The sequence below is a fragment of the Somniosus microcephalus genome, chromosome 10, assembly GCF_052327205.1.
Source record: "Somniosus microcephalus isolate GS21.2 chromosome 10, FLI_Smic_1.0, whole genome shotgun sequence".
In the NCBI taxonomy this organism is placed as follows: domain Eukaryota; kingdom Metazoa; phylum Chordata; class Chondrichthyes; order Squaliformes; family Somniosidae; genus Somniosus; species Somniosus microcephalus.
Window position 1 is genome coordinate 227,093,965 of NC_140996.1, and position 22,792 is coordinate 227,116,756.

General features: G+C 47.0%; 1 protein-coding gene across 11 annotated transcripts in view; it reads right to left on the minus strand.

Moving 5' to 3' along the window:
• emsy (EMSY transcriptional repressor, BRCA2 interacting) overlaps positions 1-22,792 on the minus strand; it is a 79,398-nt gene that overhangs the window by 37,045 nt on the left and 19,561 nt on the right. For 7 of the 11 annotated variants that reach the window (XM_085999691.1, XM_085999692.1, XM_085999694.1 and 4 more), the window contains 8 exons: positions 20,847-20,999; positions 17,683-17,942; positions 11,140-11,401; positions 9,887-10,090; positions 8,399-8,476; positions 6,027-6,170; positions 5,658-5,834; positions 3,033-3,178 (listed from right to left, as the gene is read on the minus strand). In XM_085999691.1, the coding sequence (XP_085855817.1) occupies positions 3,033-3,178; positions 5,658-5,834; positions 6,027-6,170; positions 8,399-8,476; positions 9,887-10,090; positions 11,140-11,401; positions 17,683-17,942; positions 20,847-20,999 (1,424 nt within the window). The remainder of the gene's footprint in view (positions 1-3,032; positions 3,179-5,657; positions 5,835-6,026; positions 6,171-8,398; positions 8,477-9,886; positions 10,091-11,139; positions 11,402-17,682; positions 17,943-20,846; positions 21,000-22,792) is intronic. The other 4 variants (XM_085999697.1, XM_085999696.1, XM_085999698.1 and 1 more) reach the window with 4 other exon arrangements.

Consider the following 22,792-nt stretch of genomic DNA (forward strand, 5'->3'; position numbering starts at 1 on the left):
TCCTAGTAAAGGATCCCCTTGGAATGAGTGACCATAACATGGTTGAGTTCCATATTCAATTAGAGGGTGAGAAGGTTGGATCTCAAACAAGCGTGCTGAGCTTGAATAAAGGAGACTATGAAGGTATGAGAGCGGAATTGATTAGAGTGGACTGGGAAAATAGATTAAAGGGTAAGACGGTATATGATCAGTGGTGTACATTTAAGGAGTTATTTTACAACTTCCAAAAAAAATATATTCCACTGAGGAAAAAAGGGTGTAAAAGAAAAGATAGCCATCCGTGGCTAAGTAAAGTAATTAAGGATAGTATCCGACTAAAAACAAGGGCATATAAGGTAGCCAAATCTAGTGGGAGGATGGAAGATTGGGAAGTCTTTAAAAGACAGCAAAAAATAACTAAAAGATTGATTAAGAAAGGGAAGATAGATTATGAAAGTAAATTAGCAAAAAATATAAAAACAGACAGTAAAAGTTTCTATAGTTATATAAAAAGAAAAAAGGTGGCTAAAGTAAATGTTGGTCCCTTTGAGGATGAGACCGGGAAATTAATAGTGGGAAACATGGAGATGGCAAAAACACTGAACAATTATTTTGTATCAGTCTTTACAGTAGAGGACACTAAGAATATCCCAACACTGGACAAACAGGGGACTCTAGGTGGGGAGGAACTAAATACGATTAAAATCACTAAGGAAGTGGTACTTGGCAAAATAATGGGACTCAAGGCGGATAAATCCCCTGGACCTGATGGCTTGCATCCTAGGGTCTTGAGGGAAGTAGCGGTAGGGATTGTGGATGCATTGGTAATAATTTTCCAAAACTCACTGGACTCAGCAAAGGTCCCGGCAGATTGGAAAACTGCTAATGTAATACCCTTATTTAAAAAGGGTAGTAGGCAGAAGGCTGGAAACTATAGACCTGTTAGCCTAACATCTGTGGTTGGTAAAATGTTAGAGTCCATTATTAAGGAGACAGTAACGGGACATTTGGATAAACATAATTTAATAGGACAAACTCAGCATGGTTTCACGAAGGGGAAGTCATGTTTGACAAATCTGCTGGAGTTTTTTGAGGAAGTAACATACAGGGTGGATAAAGGGGAACCAGTGGACGTAGTGTATTTAGACTTCCAAAAGGCATTTGACAAGGTGCCACACAAAAGATTATTGCTCAAGATAAAAAATCACAGGATTGGGGGTAATATTCTGGCGTGGGTGGAGGATTGGCTCTCTAACAGAAAGCAGAGAGTTGGGATAAATGGTTCGTTCTCAGATTGGCAACCAGTAACTAGTGGTGTTCCGCAGGGGTCAGTGCTGGGTCCCCAACTCTTTACAATCTATATTAACGATTTGGAGGAGGGGACCGAGTGTAACATATCAAAGTTTGCAGATGATACAAAGATGGGACGGAAAGTAGTGAGTGAGGAGGACATAAAAAACCTGCAAAGGGACATAGACAGGCTAAGTGGGCAGAGATTTGGCAGATGGAATACAATACTGGAAAGTGTGAGGTTATGCACTTTGGCAGGAAAAATCGTAGAGCAAGTTATTATCTTAATGGCAAGAAACTGGAAAGTACTGTAGTACAAAGGGATCTGGGGGTCCTGGTGCACGAAACTCAAAAAGTTAGTATGCAGGTGCAGCAAGTGATCAAGAAGGCCAATGGAATGTTGGCTTTTATTGCTAGGGGGATGGAATATAAAAACAGGGAGGTATTGCTGCAGTTGTACAAGGTATTGGTGAGACCGCACCTGGAATACTGCATACAGTTTTGGTGTCCATACTTAAAAGACATACTTGCTCTCGAGTCAGTACAAAGAAGGTTCACTCCGTTAATCCCGGGGATGAGAGGATGGACATATGAGGAGAGGTTGAGTAGATTGGGACTCTACTCATTGGAGTTCAGAAGAATGAGAGGCGATCTTATTGAAACATATAAGATTGTGAAGGGGCTTGATCGGGTGGATGCGGTGAGGATGTTCCCAATGATGGGTGAAACTAGAACTAGGGGGCATAATCTTAAAATAAGGGGCTGCTCTTTCAAAACTGAGATGAGGAGAAACTTCTTCACTCAGAGGGTGGTAGGTTTGTGGAATTTGCTGCCCCAGAAAGCTGTGGAAGCTACATCATTAAATAAATTTAAAACAAAAATAGATAGTTTCCTAGAAGTAAAGGGAATTAAGGGTTACGGGGAGCAGGCAGGAAATTGGACATGAGTCTAGGTTCGGAATGGTCATGGCCCTGTGGGTAGTGGAGTGGGCCCAGGGGCCGTGTAGCCTGGTTCTGCTCCTACTGTGTTCTAACTCTGTGTTAGATTTCAGGAGATGGTTTTATTCCTGTTCCTGGCTGGGGTGGAGATCGCCTTTACAGAAGGTAAGTACTGTAGAAAATATAGGGACAGAGTGATCTCCTGGAAGAATTTCGATCGCCTAGATGGGTCGGAGAGGAATTTCCCAGATTTTTTTCTCCCAAATTGGCCATTGGGTCTTTATCTGGTTTTGCGCCTCTCCCGGGAGATCACATGGGTTCGGGTGGATGCAGAGTGATAGAAGATTTGAGGTTAGGATCAGATCAGCCATGATCTTATTGAATGGTGGAGCAGGCTCGAGGGGCCGATTGGCCTACTCCTGCTCCTATTTCTTATGTTCTTATGTTCAACTGGATCAGCTCCCAACCCTCTTTCACCCCAAACAAGCAAACTATGCCTATACTTTTGCAATCAGCCACAAGGAGATGCACAGCACTGGCTGGGAAGACTTACCCGGTCCTCCTTTAATTTTCCCACTTCCTCTTTTGCTCAGGGCCAAGGCTGGGAAGTCAGTGACACTGGGGAATTATCAGTGTACAGCCATATCCACCCATCTCGCGCCGTAACTAAATGCACATGCCGGTGGGTACACTGTTGCTGTTGCCTAATGTTGTGAAACCCGAAACGGTTCAGTGACCTCCGTCTCGGGACTAAGCAGTGGTGAATGGGTTTCCTGTGGGGAGGGAGCTTGATATTAAATGTCCGAAGGTTAACGATGCACTTACCCCTGCATTTAGCAATGTTGTGACTACGTTTTTTCCCGGAATACCCTGGATGGTCGTCCCCTTCCCTGCGGTCTTCTGCACAACAATGACATTTGGCTTTGACGTCATAGACGTCATTGGGATAGTGGTTATTTTTGTTGTTGTTCCTAATGGAAATGCATTAAAAAGAAATGTCATTATACATAAATACTATTCGGCTGGCATATGAGCATTAAATCACTGGTACAACATGCATTCATGCCCAAGATTCGCCACATGGCGAGCTCCCAAGAGGAAGACAGTTTCAAGCAGGGAAAGTAAGGTTTTTAAAAATACAATAAAGTTATAAAACAAGGTACACTGACACATATACCTACTGATCATTATTGTTCCTGTACCATAAGACCAAGAAAATAGAGCAAAAAATCAAGACACACAGAAAATTAACTTGAACAAAAAAAGTAAAAGGAGTTCTAAAATTCTTCCGGTGAACATTTTCTCCCATTTATCTCTTTGGAAAAAAATATGTACACCTTGGATCAAAATCGATTAATAGCTTCGTTCTTTCAATCTTTTGGGGGATATTTCCCTCCTGGGTCAAATCAAGAATAAAAATAAATAAGGCAAGGAGAGTGCTGTACTCCACATATAGAACAGGGAGTAGTTGAGGCGATAAGCATAGATGCATTTAAGGGAAAGATGAATAAGCACATGAGGGAGAAATTAATAGAAGGATATGTGGACAAGATTAGATGAAGAGGGTTGGGACAAGGCTCCTGTGGAGCATAAACACCAGCATTGACATGCTGGGCGGAATGGCCTGTTTATGTGTGGTAAACAATGTTCCCACTAATTTTTCTTGGGCCTCGTGGCCCATTCAAAATTCTGCACATGCGCAGTTATTTCAGTTGTAAAGCCGGTGAGCCAGCTGCGTGGGACCACCAGAGCGCTGCGTGGCTGCGCAGCTTAAAAGGAACATTGGCTGTAAATACTTTGTATTGTAAGAACCTTTTGACACACTGATTAAGGTACCACATACTTTGCTCAGCATCTAACCTGTACTCTAGCTGACCTGGACTGTTCAATGCAGACTGACACGAAAAGGACTATTTCCCACCTTGTATATTCCGCACTGAGGCGCATAAATTTAACTGCAAATGGTTCCCCAGTGATCCCATCTTCCTTCCTACTCTTTTACAAGTTCAGTGATGTCCTGCACTATGGACTTTGACCCCTCGCCTAGATTACCCGCTTTTTTTTTTAAGTTACAAATTACTGACACACAGGTCGGAACAGGAAGACGGATTTCACCGAGAGAGAAATTTCAGCAACTTTGTTCCCATCCCTTCCCTCAAGTAAATTTCACTTCCTTCCATCTGCCTCTGTGATCTGCAGGAACTTGAGGACAAAGACTGGCACAAGCATGCAAACTAGACATGAGCCTGAAATTAATCTTTGGGGTGGGGGAGAAAAAAGAACAATTTTGGACAAGGATTTGTTAGAAAAGTGTGTCCAAGGTAACAAAGTGCACTGAAGCATTAAATTACATAATTGTAGTTGCATAAACAGTCAATAATTTTACCGAATTAACCAACACTTCCCGCATAAATCAATTTAACTGATCTTAGAACAATTCACCTATGTAGGCAGGAAAAGATTTAGGCTTCCAGAAAAAGCAATTTCTTAAGCAGGGGCCAGGAGTTGTTCTCGTATATCTGCAGCAACAAGATCAGCAATGGCGAAGGCCAGAAAGAAAGACTTGCATTTATATAGCGCCTTTCATGACCTCAGGATGTGCCAAAGCGCTATACAACCAATGAAGTACTTCTGAAGTGTAGTCACTGTTGTAATGTAGGAAACGTGGCAGCCAATTTTGCGCACAGCAAGCTCCCACAAACAGCAATGTGATAATGAGCAGATAATCTGTTTTTAGTGATGTTGGTTAAGGGATAAATATTGGCCAGGACACCGGGGAGAACTCCCCTGCTCTTCTTCGAAATAGTGCCATGGGATATTTTACATCCATCTTAGAGAGCAGATGGGGCCTCAGTTTAACGTCTCATCTGAAAGACAGCAGCTTCGACAGTGCAGCGCTCCCTCAGTACTGCACTGGGAGTGTCAGCCTAGATTTTTGTGCTCAAGTCTCTACAGTGGGACTATGAACCCACAACCTTCTGACTCAGAGACAAGTGCAATCCACTAGCATGATCCAGCTCTAGTAGGCAACGATGCAACATACACAGAAATGGAGGATGGGGGGTGGGGGGGGGGAAAGAAAGGAGGAATGGATAACAGAATAAATTAACTTGCAAACATTGTGTAAAAGGCAGGGGTTATTATGTATACAGTACTTGCAAGATGGTGGGAGGGCATAGTAAAATATTTAGCATTTTGGGGGTTTGCCTTTGTACGTTTGACAATCCCACATGTCCCATGTTAAAGAAGTACGACAAGACACTACTGCTCATAAAGATCCAAGTGTGAGGAAAGATTTTACTGTTCATTTTTACCTTTGAGTTGCTCGTTTTGGCACAGATGGATTAGGACTTTATAATTCCAAATCCTAGCCAAGTAACACTGTCCTACTGGCGTCACAGACAAGTCTTTGGGCAATTTTCATTAACAGTTGTACCAGCAAACACTAACCAGACATAATGCTGCTGCTGATAATCTTTCCTCCGAGGGATGTGGCTAGTGACTTTGGTACCACAGTGATGATGCTCCCACTTGTAGTTTTCATGTAGGTGGCAGACCCTGGAGGTGCTGCCATACGGGCACTGATGGTGGGATTCAATGTAGGACGTGTGTAGGTAGTTTGTGTACCTGTTACGTTAGAAACGGCATTTATAGTTTTAAATAATATTTCATGAGCTCTACTACAGTAATTAATTTTGGCTGCATTTAATCAAACAGATGCAAAGAAAATATCAATCCTTCTCAAATCACAAGAACACAACCAGTAATGAGGTGGCCAGTTTACATGTTTTTTTAATGTTCTGTTAGGGCAAGGCTCACCTGTTGGTGTAGTAACCAGCTTGGTTGTCATGATGGCACCATTGCTGCTGACCACCATGATGGGTGAAGTGCTAGTACTAGCCATTGTGACTGGTTTTGGCAGGATTTTACTAGGCTGCATCTGCTGAGTTATAATCTTGACACCTGTCAAAAAACATAAGCTACAATTCAGGTCGTCAGTGACACTCCCAACAACGTGATTTAATACAAAACCCTCTCCTACCCCTGAGAAAGTAGATTTAACAGCAATGGCTAGCCTGTGTTGCAGTACAAAGTAGTAAGGAGGAGAGATGCAATTGATCTCTGTTGAAGAGAATTGACCTATGAAGAACAAAGTCCATTTTATACATCATCTGAAAGAGCTACCACAGCAGAAAGACAGAGAACTGCTGTTCCCAATCCGTAGCATCTGGTGGTTAACAAACAGGAAAAGTAATAGGATGCGGCAAAAGTCACAGGACAAATGGCAAAATGCATTTGCAACAAGAGGTGCTTTGCTTGCAATTCCAGTCAGTTTTTCCCCATTCACTGGCACTTTGAATTTAATGAGCGTTTGGTCTTAAAGTGCCAGTGTTCTGCCACTCTCAAACCACTTACAATTGAAGCAAGTTTCTAGCTGATTACTGTCATGCAGTCGACATGGCTCAGCTGATGGCACTGTTTAAAATTAGAGTTTGAATTAAAAGTGCCGGAAAGCGGAGTGCATACCAGACTACATGAGAAGCTGTTAACGATAACTGGCTGGAAACTTCCTCCACTCGGAGGCCAGCTGACAGAGGCAGAACATCACTATAAAACCTACTTGATTAAAATTCATGTGAGCAGCGATTTTGCACTCAGGAGCCACACTAACATCACTCAGGCTGGGGGGCAGTAGGGACCCTGCGGATTCACTGGCAGGAGTTTGTCTTTTATAAATGTGGACATAGGAATTTGTAATGAAAATACAAAAAAAAGGGACGGAATGTATGACTTTACAATGAGGACTGAATTACATCTGGGATCCCCCAACCCCTGAAATAAAGAACGAACTTCTGAAGTGTAGCCACGGTCGTAATGTAAAATTCAGCGGCCAATTTGCGTTATGCAGTAGGGATAAAATCGTGGGGCTTGTTTTGGTACGCTGATGATAATCACTTGATCTACCTACAAAATATCACAGATGCATATTTGTTGTGTTTTTCCTCCTATGGCAGCATATATTCCCGCTAACAAATCTAGTCATAATTGGAACAGAAATCCGCATTGGAAGTGGGATTCCAAGAGGTTTTTTTTTGCGGGGGGGGGGGTGGAGAAAGGAAGGATGGAATCTTGTTTTACAAACAAAAACGGCTAGCCTGCTCCATAGTTCCCTCACTGAGGTAAGAAAGCTTTGGGGACTCAGAAAATTGCCAGAAAGATCCTCTTGTAATGCACACAATCCAAGCACCAGTTTGGGAAACACTCTCGCTCTCTCGGGTGCGGTGGTGGAAGAGCTAAAGCAGAGGGGCCTGTGAAAACCACCATCTCCTCTTTTCACTGTGTGCAGAGCCGTGGGTCTCTCATCGCTGCCGTCTCCTCTCCTGGCCCACCTACAGGCCTCATACTGCCTCGCCTCCTCCATTTATGGGCATTATTATCTCACCGCTGCCTCTCTGTTTGCGGGTTTCACACCTCCACCGTCTCCTCTCATTTCCCGCTCATGAGCCACACTAACATCACTCAGGCTGGGGCAGTAGGGACGCTGCGGTATCACTGACAGGAGGTTGTCCATTATAAATGTGGACAATGGAATTTGTAATGAAAATACAAAAAAAGGGACGGAATATATGACTTTACAATGAGGACTGAATTACATCTGGGTTCCCCCAACCCCTGAAATAAAGAACGAACTTCTGAAGCGTAGCCACAGTCGTAATGTAAAATTCAGCGGCCAATTTGCGCACAGCAAGGTACCACAAACAACAATGACCAGATAACCTGTTTCAGTGAAGTTGGATGAGGGATAAATATCAGCCTAGACACCGGGGAAAACTCCCCTGCTCTTCTTCAAACTAGTGTCATGGGATCTTTTACATCCACCTGAAAAGGTAGACAGGGCCTTGGTTCAACATCTCATCCAAAAAATGTCACCATCAACACTCCCTCAGTACTGCACTGGAGTGCCGGCCTAGATTATGTGCTCAAGTCTCGGGAGCGGGGCTTGAACCCATGACCTTCAGATTCAGAGGCAAAAATGCTACTACTGAGGCAAGACTGACACCTCATCGTTATGCAATTCTATATAAAATTGCAAGGTTCATGCCTCGCTTCTTTTTCTTGTTTATAAATATCAGGATAGCATCCGTTATATTGAGGTATTATTTGATACAATCCACATCCGCTGTGCACACCTGAAATAACAACGCCCTCCGGCATCATCTTGGGACCAGGGGCCGCAGCACGAACAACGCTAAAAGGTGCCCTTAGTACTGAATAAATTAAGAAAGAAAGAAGTTGCTTTACTTTCAATTGTGTTCCTCCCCACCCCATGTTCTGCGATTCCGCCCTTCCTCTCCTGAAGGTGTGGACTCGTGCTGAGGTGCAGTTTCAACACTGCTGGAAGTCCTCCTGTACCTCGCCCCAAATTAGACATTCTTTATGACAGAGTATTTGGCTCTGGAGGGCATCGCAATCCCACCTGATCCTGTCCGCGCCTGATGACCACACACATGCACTTTCCAGCAGGAGTGACTGGCTAGCAATCAGAAAACACGTGCCGATATTTCCATCCCACTCGTTAATCGAAGGGCACTAATGCCAATCTGCTGCCCTGTTCAAGATAAGCAATGACTGATGATTGAAGCTGGGAGCTTCTGGTCTATATAGGTCAGTACTCAGTACCACACTGGGCGGTGCCTTTAACTACCAAGAGCAAGGTGTCCAAACTACAGCTCCTGGGCCATAGGTGGCTCGCAAGCCCTGGCAATCCAATCCTCAAAGCTTAGGCAACTTAGTCCTATTCGTGCTTGTATTGATCATTCACAGTTTCGTACTGTTTGAATTTCGTGGGTCTGAAGGTTTGCAACGGGCTGTTCTTAGTGCTGTTGATAAATCCTAAATCAGAACGCCAGGATGTGTTAATACCAGCAGCAGCTTATGATGAGTGTAAGTTAATGGGAACATGGATTCAAACTTTATTTGTGTCCATGAGGCTCTGTGATATGCACCTAAATGGCCCCAAAGACCAAAAAGCTTCAACATTCTTGCATCAGGTCATTGACTGAGCCTCTTTCAGCTTTGTATTCGCAATTACAGGCTTTCTTTATGCCCAAACAGTGGAAAGATGTTACTGAAGTCTCTAAAGAGGTGTCACCACCTGTATTTTATAATGTACTTCCTGCAGCAAATTGGTACTTAATATGATTTTTGTAACAGTTTGGTCACTCTATGGTTACACATTCCATTGGGCTGCTGTTACCCACTCAGCCACCGATGGAGAGCGCACAACAGGCCACGCTGTGAGATAACATGATTACTCCAAACCGCAGGGCATAATTGGTTAGTAAAGGAAGCTAAACTTGATCCCCTAATGCCGCCACGTCATGCATTCTGTTCGTAACAGTTAACAATTAATAAAAAGAATTACTCAAGCTTATCAAGACCACTGAAGAGCAGAGAAGAAGAAACATGCTGTAAGCTGCTGCGACATATAGATAAGGGTATGTATGTAAATACACAGGTTATAGAGGGTAATTTTTATAAAGCACAAACACCATCTCCAGATGAATACTACAAAATAGATCATGTAATGAAGTCCGCATTTTAGTCACTGCTGGGTTATCTCAAGTTTTCCTCACAAATGAATTGTATATAAAACCATTACTGCATTTTCAACTTACCCGACTCCTGTTTGATTTGAATGGTGGGTTTGACACCAGGCGAGGTCTGAGACTGTTGGGACTGCTGCTGCGGAGATTGTGACATCTGCTGCTGCTGTTGTTGCGGTTTGGGAAACTGCGTCAGGATCTGGGTTGGGGAGCCCATGAGTGTCTTGGGGGATTGAAGCCTGGCGGCAGTAACTTTTACTGCCGTGCCAGATGCACCTGTCAATACAGACAAAACAAACAGTAATGTTTTTAATAAAGTGCTTCCATTAAAGCACTTTGCCCGGTGGCTCACATCCTGACTTAGGCCACACAGAACAAAGTGCAGCTTACACGGCACATTGCTTGCAATACAAATTCACTCCAGGGACTTGAACACTTGGTCTCAGTTGTGCGGTACTGAAGGTGTCCTGCACTGTCGGAGGGGCCGTCTTTTAGATGAGATGTTAAACTGAGGCCTCCTCTCAGGGGGGAATGGAAATAATCTCATGGCCCTATTAAAAGAGGAGTTGGGGAGTTCTCCCTGGTGTCCTGGCCAATATTTATCCCTCAACTAACATCACTAAAACAGATTATCTGGTCATTATCTCATTGCTGTTTGTGGGACCTTGCTGAGCACAAATTGGCTGCTGTGTTTCCCTACATTATAATAGTGACTACACTTCAAAAGTACTTAATTGACTGTAAAGCACTTTGGGCATCCTGGGGTTGTGAAAGGTGCTATATAAATGCAAGTTTTTTCTTTCTAATACATGCAAGGGCATACTACCCTCTAATAGCTTACAGCAAAAAGAAACCCGATGGGACTGTAGCTCAAATCACTAGGTACGATATTTCTCAGTTCACATCACGTTGATTTGATTGTAGGAGCCTACTCTCCATCAATGCGCACCAGGACAGCGCTATTGCGAATAACTGAATAAAACAGGCATTACCTTCCCGAAAAGCACAGGCTGCAGTGTTTAACATTTTGGCTGCTGAGAATAAGAAAAAAAAAGCCTCCAGACTTGGGCTTGAACCCAAGACTATCAAACTCAGAGGGGAGTGCTACTACTCAGGCAAGGCCGACAGCTTGCAGGGTCTCAATAAACAGCTCAAGCTTCATTCTTGCAGTTTATGACATTACCTCAATCCCAACAGGCATTAATCCCAACAGGCATTATACTTGATGTAATCTTCTCAATACTCAATATAAAAGTTTGGAGGATGTTTTGGAAAGGATGCACAATGAAGACAGATTTCTTAAACCAATGCATTCTTTCCATTACCTTGAGCTATTGCTGACATCACAACGGAAGATGTTGACGAAATCATCGATGTGGCAGCAGCAGTGATGGACGTGGTGGTAGGAGAGGGGCTGCTGCCAGCGGTAAAAGGTGGCTGCGTGGCAGTGATGACCACTGGCTGCCGTTGCGTGGTGGTGGTGATGACGGACGTTGGCACAAGCTTGGTGACAGCCGCGTAATTGTGAGACTTGGACAAAATATTGGGGACAAACGTCGAGCTTGGCGACGTGGTGACGATTATCACCTATTTTTAAACAAACACAGAGAACCTTTAAGTGGTTCATAGCAGCTGCTGCTAAATTAATGCCATGAGATAAGGCCCATTGGAATAAAATTCATAACTGATCTCGACTTATTCAACTGACAGAAACTACCTGTAGTTAAAAACAGAAACATTTTTTATTCACAGGTGTACACCGTGTAACGCTCAGAGCATCAGCAAAAAAAATCATACTGGGGACACAGCACGACCAAAACAGAGGGGCTCATAGGAAACACGCTTCCTATAGTGATATTCTGTGCTGTTGAAGATGCTGTACTTGCTGCAGTGTAAGCTTCCACAATCAAGTTTTCTCAGATACCTTCACATTTTTGTTACCAATTCTTTACCAACCCCTCCTAGAGACACTGGGGTAGAAATTAGTCAAGTGGTAGCTAATGTTTCCTGTAATTTTGTTTGGTGGCCGCGCGAGCCATTCAAAATACCGCGCAAGCGTGGTTTTTGCATAGAAAAGCCGGCTGCGCGGGATCCTGGAGCGCTGAGCAGCCGCGCGGCTTACAAGGAACATAAGTGGCAGCACAAAATGGGCAACACCGAATCGACCGCCCGTTAAAACCCCACGGCCGATATTCAGCTCCACTGACTTCAACAGAACCGAATATGAAGTGGCACGTACAACAGGTGGCAAATGAGATACCAAGCGCTACCGCCCATGACTAATTTCTACCCCACTGATTCTTGCTGCACTTTGGTTCCGTGGGCCCTGGCAGTCCTCTTATACTTCACCCATGTGCCCATTCTTCGAGTGAGCGTGGGGATAGGCATGTTCAATTGTGGAGACAACGCAGCTTAGCCCAATACTGCTTTACCCAACATCCACATATATGCAATTTCTAACAGTGATCACCAGATAGCAATCAGAAACAGGAATGCTGGCTGACTTTTCTTTCCCTAGCCCAGGAGCACAAAGGTTAATTGTAACAACCCTACCTGAACCCGGCTGACATTAACTAATACAGCACAAAATAAGGATTGAACAGAACAGGGTTTGAGTGTCAGCTGTGGTTCAGTGGGCAGCACTCTCGCCTCCGAGCCAGAAGGTTGTGGATTCAAGTCCCACTCAAGGGACTTGAACACAAAAATCTAGACTGACATTCCAATCAAGGGAGTGCTGCACTGTCAGAGGTGCCGTCTTTCGGATGAGACGTTAAACCGAGGCCCCGTCTGCTTGCTCAGGTGGAAGTAAAAGATCCCACAGCCACTATTGTGAAGAAGAGCAGGCGAGTTCTCCCCGGTGTCCTGGCCAATCCCTCAATCAACGTCACAAACAGATTATCTGGTCACTATCACATTGTTCTTTGTGGGAGCTTGCTGTGCGCAAAATTGGCTGCCGCATTTCCAACAGTGACTACACTTCAAAAGTACTTCATCGCTTTGGGACATCCGGTGGTCGTGAAAGGCGCTATATAAATGCAAGTCTTTCTTTTTTGAATGGTTCCGTTCCATATTGGACCATGCAACTAACTAACTGAGTGTGGTAAACCACGTTCACTATCGTATCACTGTTAGTAGTTAGCACTGTTCACCACTGTTCGTTATAACTGTATCACTGACCACTATTGTATCACGGTACGAGGTCGCCTCTTGCCACACTGCTATACCTGGGATGACCACTGCCGACTCCGCCTTGGCTCCACCCACCAGGCCAGGTATAAAGGTGAGCGACTGACTGGTATTCCTCCTGCTTGGATCGGATCACCCACGAGAGTGGGCTCTGTTATTTAGTCAATAAAAACCTTTAGTCACCTTCGTAACTCTTCGCCTTTTATTGGAGGAATTGATAGGTATATCAATTTTATTGACTAAATTTAATGATGTCCGACAACGAGTCACAACCGGCGGAGGAGCCACCAGCGCAGCTCCCAGGAGCACAGCCACACCAGCCAGCTTGGCTGCGAGCCCTCAGACCGCCGTACCTGGACCTGAACCCACGAGCAGCAAACTCAGCCGCAGACTTTAAACACTGGCTGGTCTGCTTCGAATCATACCTGAGAGAATCCAGCGTCCCTCAGGCATCCAAACTAAGTGTCCTGCAGGCGCAACTGAGCCCGAGAGTATACACTCTCATCGAGGACATGACTACCTACGAGACCGCCATCAACCTGCTGAAACAGAAGTACCGGACCCCGGTAAACTACATGTACGCTAGGCACCTCCTAAGATCACGGCCGCAACAGCCAGGAGAATCAGTAGCCGAATTCTCACAGGCGCTATATGCACTCGCCAGGAACTGTGACTTTAAATCGGTGTCGGCAGCCGAAAATACTGAAGATAATATCCGCGACGCATTCCTGAAAGGCCTACGGTCCGAGTACTCACGGCAAAGACTGCTGGAAGCTAAAGACCTCAGCATGGAAAAAGCTGAAGCCCTCGCTATCTCCCTGGAAGTGGCCCACCAAGATCAGGAAGCATTCACCAGGTACTGCTCGCGACCCTGGGACTCGGGCCCGACCCCTACCACAGCACCCTTCCCAGCACCGCCCCCGGGACCTACCTCTGCGTCGGCATCCCGGACCCGACCGGCCCCGCCACCCCCGGCACCGGCCCCGACATCGGGCATCCGCGATCGGGCCGCCGGCTGTTTTTTTTGTGGCCAGGAGAAGCACCCGAGGTCGCGCTGCCCAGCCAAGAACTCCATATGCAGAACCTGCCTGAAGAAAGGCCACTTCTCCAAGGCCTGCAGGAGCGGATCCTCAGAGGCCAGCAGTGCCGCATGCGAACTATGGGGGCGGCCATCTTCGTTTAGGGCAACTGAGGCCAGCATCCCCACACATGAGTCATGGGGGCGGCCATCTTTGTTTAGGGCAACTGAGGCCAGCATCCCCACACATGAGTCATGGGGGCGGCCATCTTTGATTAAGGCAACCGACCCCAATAGTGCCTCATGTGAGCTACGGGGGCAGCCATCTTCTCCGTCATTTTGCCCTACCTCGTGGGAGACGCCATTTTACTCACCACGCCCGACCGCCTCGCCCGCAGATGACAACGACTCGCTCAGCTACACACTAGCTTCCGTCACCCTGGACCAAGCCCGCCCGCACCATCTGTCCAAGTCAATGATGGACATCAAAGTGAACGGCCACGCCACGACCTGCCTGTTCGACAGCGGAAGCACGGAGAGCTTCATCCACCCAGACACGGTGAGCCACTACTCCCTCTCTGTCCTACCAACGCGCAGCCGAATCTCGATGGCATCGAGGTCCCATGCCACGGACATCAGCGGCTACTGTGTCGTGACCCTGTCGGTTAAGGGCACGGAGTATAAAAACTTTAAACTCCTCGTCCTCCCCCATCTCTGCGCTGCCGTCCTACTAGGGCTGGACTTCCAATCCCACCTCCAAAGCGTAACCCTAGCATACGGTGGACCCCTCCCCCCACTCACAGTCAACAACCAGCAAACGTTAAACCGCCCACCGCGTAACACCTGCAGCCTCTCCACCCTCAAGGTCCCGCCACCCTCTCTGTTTGCTAACCTTACCCCTGACTGCAAACCCGTCGCTACCAAGAGCAGGCGGTATAGCGCCGGGGACAGAGCCTTCATTAGCTCTGAGGTGCGGCGCCTCCTGAAAGAGGGCATTATCGAGGGGAGCAGCAGCCCCTGGCGTGCCCAGGTCGTAGTCGTAAAGACCGGCGATAAAAACCGCCTGGTCATCGACTACAGCCAGACCATAAACAGATATACCCAGCTGGACGCATACCCCCTCCCCCGCATATCTGACATGGTCAATCAGATTGCACAGTATAAAGTATTCTCGACCATCGACCTGAAGTCGGCCTACCACCAACTCCCTATCCACCCTGAGGACCGCCAGTATACCGCCTTCGAGGCGAATGGGCGCCTATACCACTTCCTTAGGGTCCCCTTCGGTGTCACTAATGGGGTCTCGGTCTTCCAAAGGGAGATGGACCAGATGGTTGACCAGAACGAACTGCAGGCTACATTCCCCTACCTAGATAACGTCACTATCTGCGGCCGCGACCGGCAGGAACATGACGCGAATCTGGAGAAATTCCTCCGTACGGCCCAACGGCTGAACCTCACCTACAATAAGGAGAAATGCGTGTTTAACACCACGCGCCTTGCCATCCTCGGCTGCGTAGTGGAGAACGGAATCATCGGCCCCGACCCAGAAAGAATGCGCCCCCTCATGGAGCTACCCCTCCCCCACTGCCCTAAAGCACTTAGGAGAACCCTGGGGCTTTTCGCCTACTATGCCCAATGGGTACCCAATTACGCGGACAAAGCCAGACCCCTCCTGAAAGCCACTTCCTTCCCCCTCACGGAGGAGGCGTGCACGGCCTTCTCCCTCATTAAGGGAGACATAGCCAAGGCCACGATGCACGCAGTGGACGAGTCCATCCCCTTCCAGGTGGAGAGCGACGCATCCGACTTCGCCTTAGCCGCCACCCTAAACCAGGAGGGGAGGCCAGTGGCCTTCTTCTCAAGGACCCTACAGGGCCCCGAGATCCGACATTCGTCGGTCGAGAAAGAGGCCCAGGCGATCGTGGAGGCAGTACGGCGCTGGAGGCACTACCTGGCAGGCAAACGATTTACCCTCCTCACCGACCAGCGTTCGGTGGCTTTCATGTTTAATAACAAGCTGAAGGGCAAAATCAAGAATGACAAGATTTTGAGATGGAGAATCGAGCTCTCCACCTACGATTATGAGATCTTGTACCGGCCAGGCAAGCTGAACGAATCCCCTGATGCCCTTTCACGAATGACATGCGCCAGCGCGCATATCGATAGGCTTCAGACCCTCCACGACCAGCTCTGCCACCCCGGAGTCACCAGACTCTACCATTTCATTAAGGCCCGCAACCTGACCTACTCCATCGAGGAGGTCAGGACCATGACCAGGAACTGCCAGACCTGTGCGGAGTGCAAACCGCACTTCTATAGGCCGGACCGAGCAAGCCTGATCAAGGCCACCCGCCCCTTCGAGCGCCTGAGCATCGACTTTAAGGGGCCCCTCCCGTCCTCTGACCGTAATGTGTACTTCCTCAACATCGTTGATGAGTACTCCCGTTTCCCCTTTGCCTTCCCCTGCCCCGACATGACCAGTAGCACGGTCATTAAGTGCCTGAATGCCCTCTTCGCCTTGTTCGGGTTCCCGAACTATATACACAGCGACCGGGGCTCCTCCTTCATGAGCGAGGAACTCCGGCAATTCCTCCTAGAGAGAGGTATTGCAGCAAGCAGGACCACCAGCTACAACCCCAGAGGTAACGGTCAGGTGGAAAGAGAGAACGCGACGGTATGGAAGGCCGTCCTCTTAGCCTTAAAGTCTAAGGGCCTCCCAACCTCCCGCTGGCAAGAAGTCCTCCCGACAGCGCTGCACTCCATCCGGTCATTACTTTGCACGGCCACTAACACCACCCCCCATGAACGAATGTTCGTTTTCCCCAGGAAGTCGACTACGGGAACCACTCTACCAACCTGGCTGACCGCCCCAGGGCCGGTCTGGCTGCGGAAACACGTGAGGGCCCATAAAACGGACCCCCTGGTCGAGAGGGTGAACCTCCTGCACGCCAACCCCCAGTACGCCTACGTGGCGTACCCAGACGGGCGGGAGGACACTGTCTCCCTACGAGACCTCGCACCCTCAGCCGATCCGGAAACACCGCCACCACCCCCCCCAACCCCAGCCCAGGTAGACGGCATGCCGGAACCCCACGAGCCCTCGCCGACCACGCAAACACCAGCATCAACACCGGATAAGGCACCAGCACCGGATAAGGCAACACCACCGCTGCGGCGATCGGAGAGGCTTACGAAGCCTCCGGACAGACTGACCTACCAGAATTGGTAGTACACTTCACCCTGCCGGACTTAATTCTAAACAAGGGGTGAATGTGGTAAACCACGTTCACTATCGTATCACTGTTAGTAGTTAGCACTGTTCACCACTGTTCGTTATAACTGTATCACTGACCACTATTGTATCACGGTACGAGGTCGCCTCTTGCCACACTGCTATACCTGGGATGACCACTGCCGACTCCGCCTTGGCTCCACCCACCAGGCCAGGTATAAAGGTGAGCGACTGACTGGTATTCCTCCTGCTTGGATCGGATCACCCACGAGAGTGGGCTCTGTTATTTAGTCAATAAAAACCTTTAGTCACCTTCGTAACTCTTCGCCTTTTATTGGAGGAATTGATAGGTATATCACTGAGCCATTGAGGAACTGTATCTTTTTTAATTTAGGTTTAACCAAAGACAACAGCAGAGTCAAGACTCACCTTCTGAGTAGTTGTGTTTGTTGTTTGGGTCGTGGGTTTCGTAAAAGTAATTTTCACCGGTGACATGTGCGAAGGAATGGAGTTTGCGATGCTCTGCATGATGTTGCTTACTTTCGGGATACTGCCAACAGGAACGGCAATCGACTTGGCGACTGGCGTGACTGATTTGGGAACCTCTTTAAGCACCACAGGGGAAGAACTTGACGAATTTGTACGCCTGCGTTTGCGAGGTTTGTCATCTTCATCGGCACAGCTAACACCTGCATGTGGTTTAAGGGAAAGGAAGTGTCAAAGTCAATGAGATGCAGAAGAAGCAATTTACCTATATTGAAAGATTTATCAATTCCTCCATCCCTCTAAAGCTGCCAAGTCTAGGGATACAGTTGCACCACTTCCTCGTTGAATGTCCATTCTTCATCTGTGAGCCTAGAACACGAGTGTCAACAAATCTTTCAACCACAAAGACATCAAAGCCAAGCCCAATCCTGCCCTCATCTGGCATCCACACACAGCAGTTTCCCCCAAGCTGGGGTCAGTGAACACAAGAACATAAGAATTAGGAGCAGGAGTAGGCCTTACGTACTCTCAAGCCGGTTCCACCATTCAATAAGATCATGGCTGATCTTCTACATTAACGCCACTTTCCCACCCGATCGTCATATCCTTCGATTCCCCTCAAATCCAAAAATCCATCAATTCCAGTCTTAAATATACTCAAAGATTCAGCATCTACAGCCCTTTACGGTAGAGAATTCCAAAGATTCACAACCCTCAGTGAAGAAATTTCTCATCTCAGTCCTAAAAGGCCGGCCCCTCAGCCTGAGACTATGCCTCCTAGTTCTAGACTCTCCAGCCAGGGGGAAACAGCCTCTCAGCATCTACCCTGTCAATCTCCCTCAGAATCTTGTATGTTTCAATGAGATCACTTCTCATTCTGCTAAACCTCAGAGTGTGTAGGCCTAATCCACTCAATCGTTCCGCATAGGACAGCCCTCTAATCCTAGGAATAGCAAACAGGATTGCCCCCAATCCCTGCCATGGGGCACGGAGGTAAATTCTGGTGCTTCAACTGCTGCCCTAGCTGAGATCAGTTAACTCAGCACAGACCAAGGATGAAAGCTGGGATCTTCCAGTCTGTATGGTTTACTACCACCACACACACTGCATTTATTCACTAAGCCATCAGGGGAATTTTTTCCATTTATCATACGCTACTCCTCTCAGAATCCTATTCGCCTCTGTGGGTGAATCTTAGCCAGGACACCTGGCAAATTTCCAGCTCTTCTGTGAATAGTGCAACATAATCTTTTAAATCCACCTACACCACGGAAACAGGCAACAGGGTGTTGATTTAATGTCTCATCCAAAGTACGGCACCTCCGACAATGCAGCAGTCCCACTTCCTCGATTATGCACGCATGAACTTCTTGGACTACAGTCCATGTGGTGAAGCTACTCCCGGTTAGGTAGGGAGTGCCAGGATTTTGATCTGTATCATAGTCAATGTTCAGTATCACATTTCTTAAAAAAATTGGCACCTGCCAATGTACAGAAAAGCTCCCCAGAGCCGTGCTTTTATGTAAAAAAGATAGGTCAGGGTTGTGACCTGGAGTGTGTATAACTTCAGGATGTGCCTGCTTACAGCAAGGGAACAGTAGCATAGTGATTATGTTACTGGCCTAGTAATCCAGAGGCCTGGACTAATGATCCCGAGTTCCCCCAGCCGGGGAATTTAAATTCAGTTCATTAAATAAATTTGGAATAAAAAGCTAGTCTCAGTAATGGTGACCATGAAACTATTGGATTGTCGTAAAAACTAATGTCCTTTAGGGAAGGAAATCTGCCGTCCTTACCTGGCCTGGACTATATGTGACCCCAGACCCACAGCAATGTAGTGGACTCTGAAATGGCCTAGCAAGCCACTCCGTTACATGGACTGCAGTTCAAGAAGGCAGCTGACCACCACCTTCTCAAGGGCAACTTGGGATGGGCAATAAATGCTGGCCTCGCCATAAACGAGGAAAAAAAAGCAACTAGACTTTGCAATCTTGAAGGGACACAGATGTACCTTACCAACAATATTAGAAAAAGGATATGGAGGCACTGGAGAGGATGCAAAAGATGATACCAGAAATGCCAGGTTATACCTATCAGGAAAGGATGAACAGGCGGGGTCTCTGTTCTCTTGAAAAGAGAAGGCGGAGGGGTGACCTGAAAGAGGTCTTTAAAATAATGAAAGGTTTTGATAGGGTAGGCACAGAGAGAATGTTTCCACTTGTGGGGAAGAGCAAAACTAGAGGTCATCAATATAAGATAGTCACCTAGAAATCCAATAGGGAATTCAGAAGAAACTTCTTTACCCAGAGAGTGGTGAGAATGTGGAACTCGCTACCACAGGGAGTGGTTGAAGCGAATAGTATAGATGCATTTAAGGGGAGGATAGATAAGCACATGAGGGAAAAGGGAATAGAGGGTTAGGCTGATAGAGATGAGGAAAGACAGGGGGAGGCTCGAGTGGAGCATAAACGCCGGCATGGACTGGTTGGGCCGAATGGCCTGTTTCTGTGCTGCATATCCTATGTAATCCTATGCAACAAAAAATACAACGTGCATTACAGGGTTATGTGTTCCAGGCATTATAAAACAGTGTAACGCTCAACTTACCATAAGCAATGCCACAGGAGATCCACTAATTAAATATGTAAATCTGAATGAATGCTAAGCAACCTTGCATGTAATGCAGCTCAAAATGGATTAAATATTTGCATATATGAGTGCCACATGACCAGACAGGTATGTTGACTAAACCACAAAGAACATCGGGAAAGTTTAGAAAAGCTGGACTTTGCCGATACTGATCAAGAGTTCGGAGTTCCTCCCCCAAAAGCATAAACCTATCGTTTTCTCTTTCCTTAGCTCATGGGCCTGTTGTGTACTTCTGACACTGGTTTTAATTCAGCATTCTCAGCAACACTGGGAGCAGATAACTGGCTCTCACTCTCAGTTGGGGAACTGCGCGGTAGAGCAAGAGCAGAATGTCTAACTTGGTGCAATTTGAAACCAAGGATACAGCACAGTATTTTCAACTGCCAATTTCTACGGTCAAAATTGGGCACGGGCGCTAGCTTCACTTATTCATTGTAAACAGGACAGATGGTACTTACTCTTGACATACACCGTGCTACCGCTCGGCAGTACAACAACATTGGAAGCGGGACTGGCAGGCCTGGGAGATTTGACTGTTGCTACACTCCCACCGGGTACGGTAGTTGAAGCTGGCGTGGGAGTGGTACTTGTGTACGAGTAACAAACAATCACTGGAAGGAAAAGAAAAATTGTGTTTTTTTTTAATAAAATAAAAGCATTGCTAGAAATCACTAGTATTACAAAATTATACTTAGAAAGTCTGTCAGTGTAAAAGTTTTCATTTGGTGCCACCATGTGATTAAAGTCGGCACTGCGGTCAACACAATTTCTGATGATGTGACCTGCAATACCATGTTATACACGAAAGAAAGTCAATTCAGCAAGGTGGGTTCATTTAATCACTGATCCTGACTGGCAATGCAAGTTATTGATTATCAGGGGAAAAAGTAGAACGTCCCCTGTGGCACACATTTTCACCTGCAGCCAAAACAGTGACTGGTAAATTCAGTTTTTAAATAGGTTCCATGTTTGGTGACTGCCCTTTGGTCATGTAATCTTTTCCTTCCTTGATACCATTACAACTTGAACTTTCACCACAGCAAGCAGGCAGGAAGCTCAGTTTAATGCCTCCACGTTAACTGCAATGGAGTATCAGTCTTGATGCAAGACTCAACTAGCATGCTGACCCAGAGGCAAGTGCCGACAGGTGAAACAAGATGAGCATTCAACATGAAGGAATATGATCTCAAGTGTATATAAGCCTAAAGCAGCAAATCCAGCAGAGGAACCTTCACCTTGTAACTTCAGTTACAGTAAAGGTGTTGTGCACTACTTTGGGCATTGACTCTGGCACACATATATCAATGGTTATCGACTGCAACCAACCATGCCTCCAGTCATCCTGACTATCTTGTCACAGAAACCTGCCATGTGCAGTAAAGAGAGGGGTAAATCCCTCTAATTTTCCTCATTCTTAAAAATCAAGTGCAGGTTCTTGACCAAGCTAATTTCTATTATGATTTTTTTTAAATTCGTTTATGGGATGCGAGTGTCGCTGGCAAGGCCAGCATTTATTGCCCATCCCCAGTTGCCCTTGAGAAGGTGGTGGTGAGCCGCCTTCTCGAACCGCTGCAGTCCGTGTGGTGAAGGTACTCCCACAGTGCTGTTAGGGAGTACCAGGATGTTGACCCAGCGACGATGAAGGAATGGCGATATACTTCTAAGTCAGGATGGTGAGAGACTTGGAGGTGAACTTGGAGGTGGTGGTGTTCCCATGCGCCTGCTGCCCTTGTCCTTCTAGGTGGAAGAGGTCGCGGGTTTGGGAGGTGCTGCCGAAGAAGCCTTGGCAAGTTGCTGCAGTGCATCTTGTAGATGGTACACACTGCGGACACGGTGCGCCGGTGGTGGAGGGAGTGAATGCTTAAGGTGGTGGAGGGAGTGAATGCTTAAGGTGGTGGATGGGGTGCCAATCAAGCAGGCTGCTTTGTCTTGGATGGTGTCGCGCTTCTTGAGTGTTGTTGGCGCTGCACTCATCCAGGCAAGTGGAGAGTATTCCATCACACTCCTTACTTGTGCCTTGTAGATGGTGGAAAGGCTTTGGGGAGTCAGGAGGCGAGACACTCGCCGCAGAATACCTAGCCTCTGACCTGCTCTTGTTGCCACATTATTTATGCGGTTGGTCCAGTTAAGTTTCCGGTCAATGGTGACTCCCAGGATGTTGATGGTGGGGGGATTCGGCGATGGTAATGCCGTTGAATATCATGGGGCGGTGGTTAGACTCTCACTTGTTGGAGATGGTCATTGCCTGGCACTTCTGTGGCACAAATGTTACCTGCCACTTAACAGCCCAAGCCTGAATGTCATCCAGGTCTTGTTGCATGCGGGCATGGACTGCTTCATTATCTGAGGAGTTGTGAATAGCGCTGAACACTGTGCAGTCATCAACGAACATCCCCATTTCTGA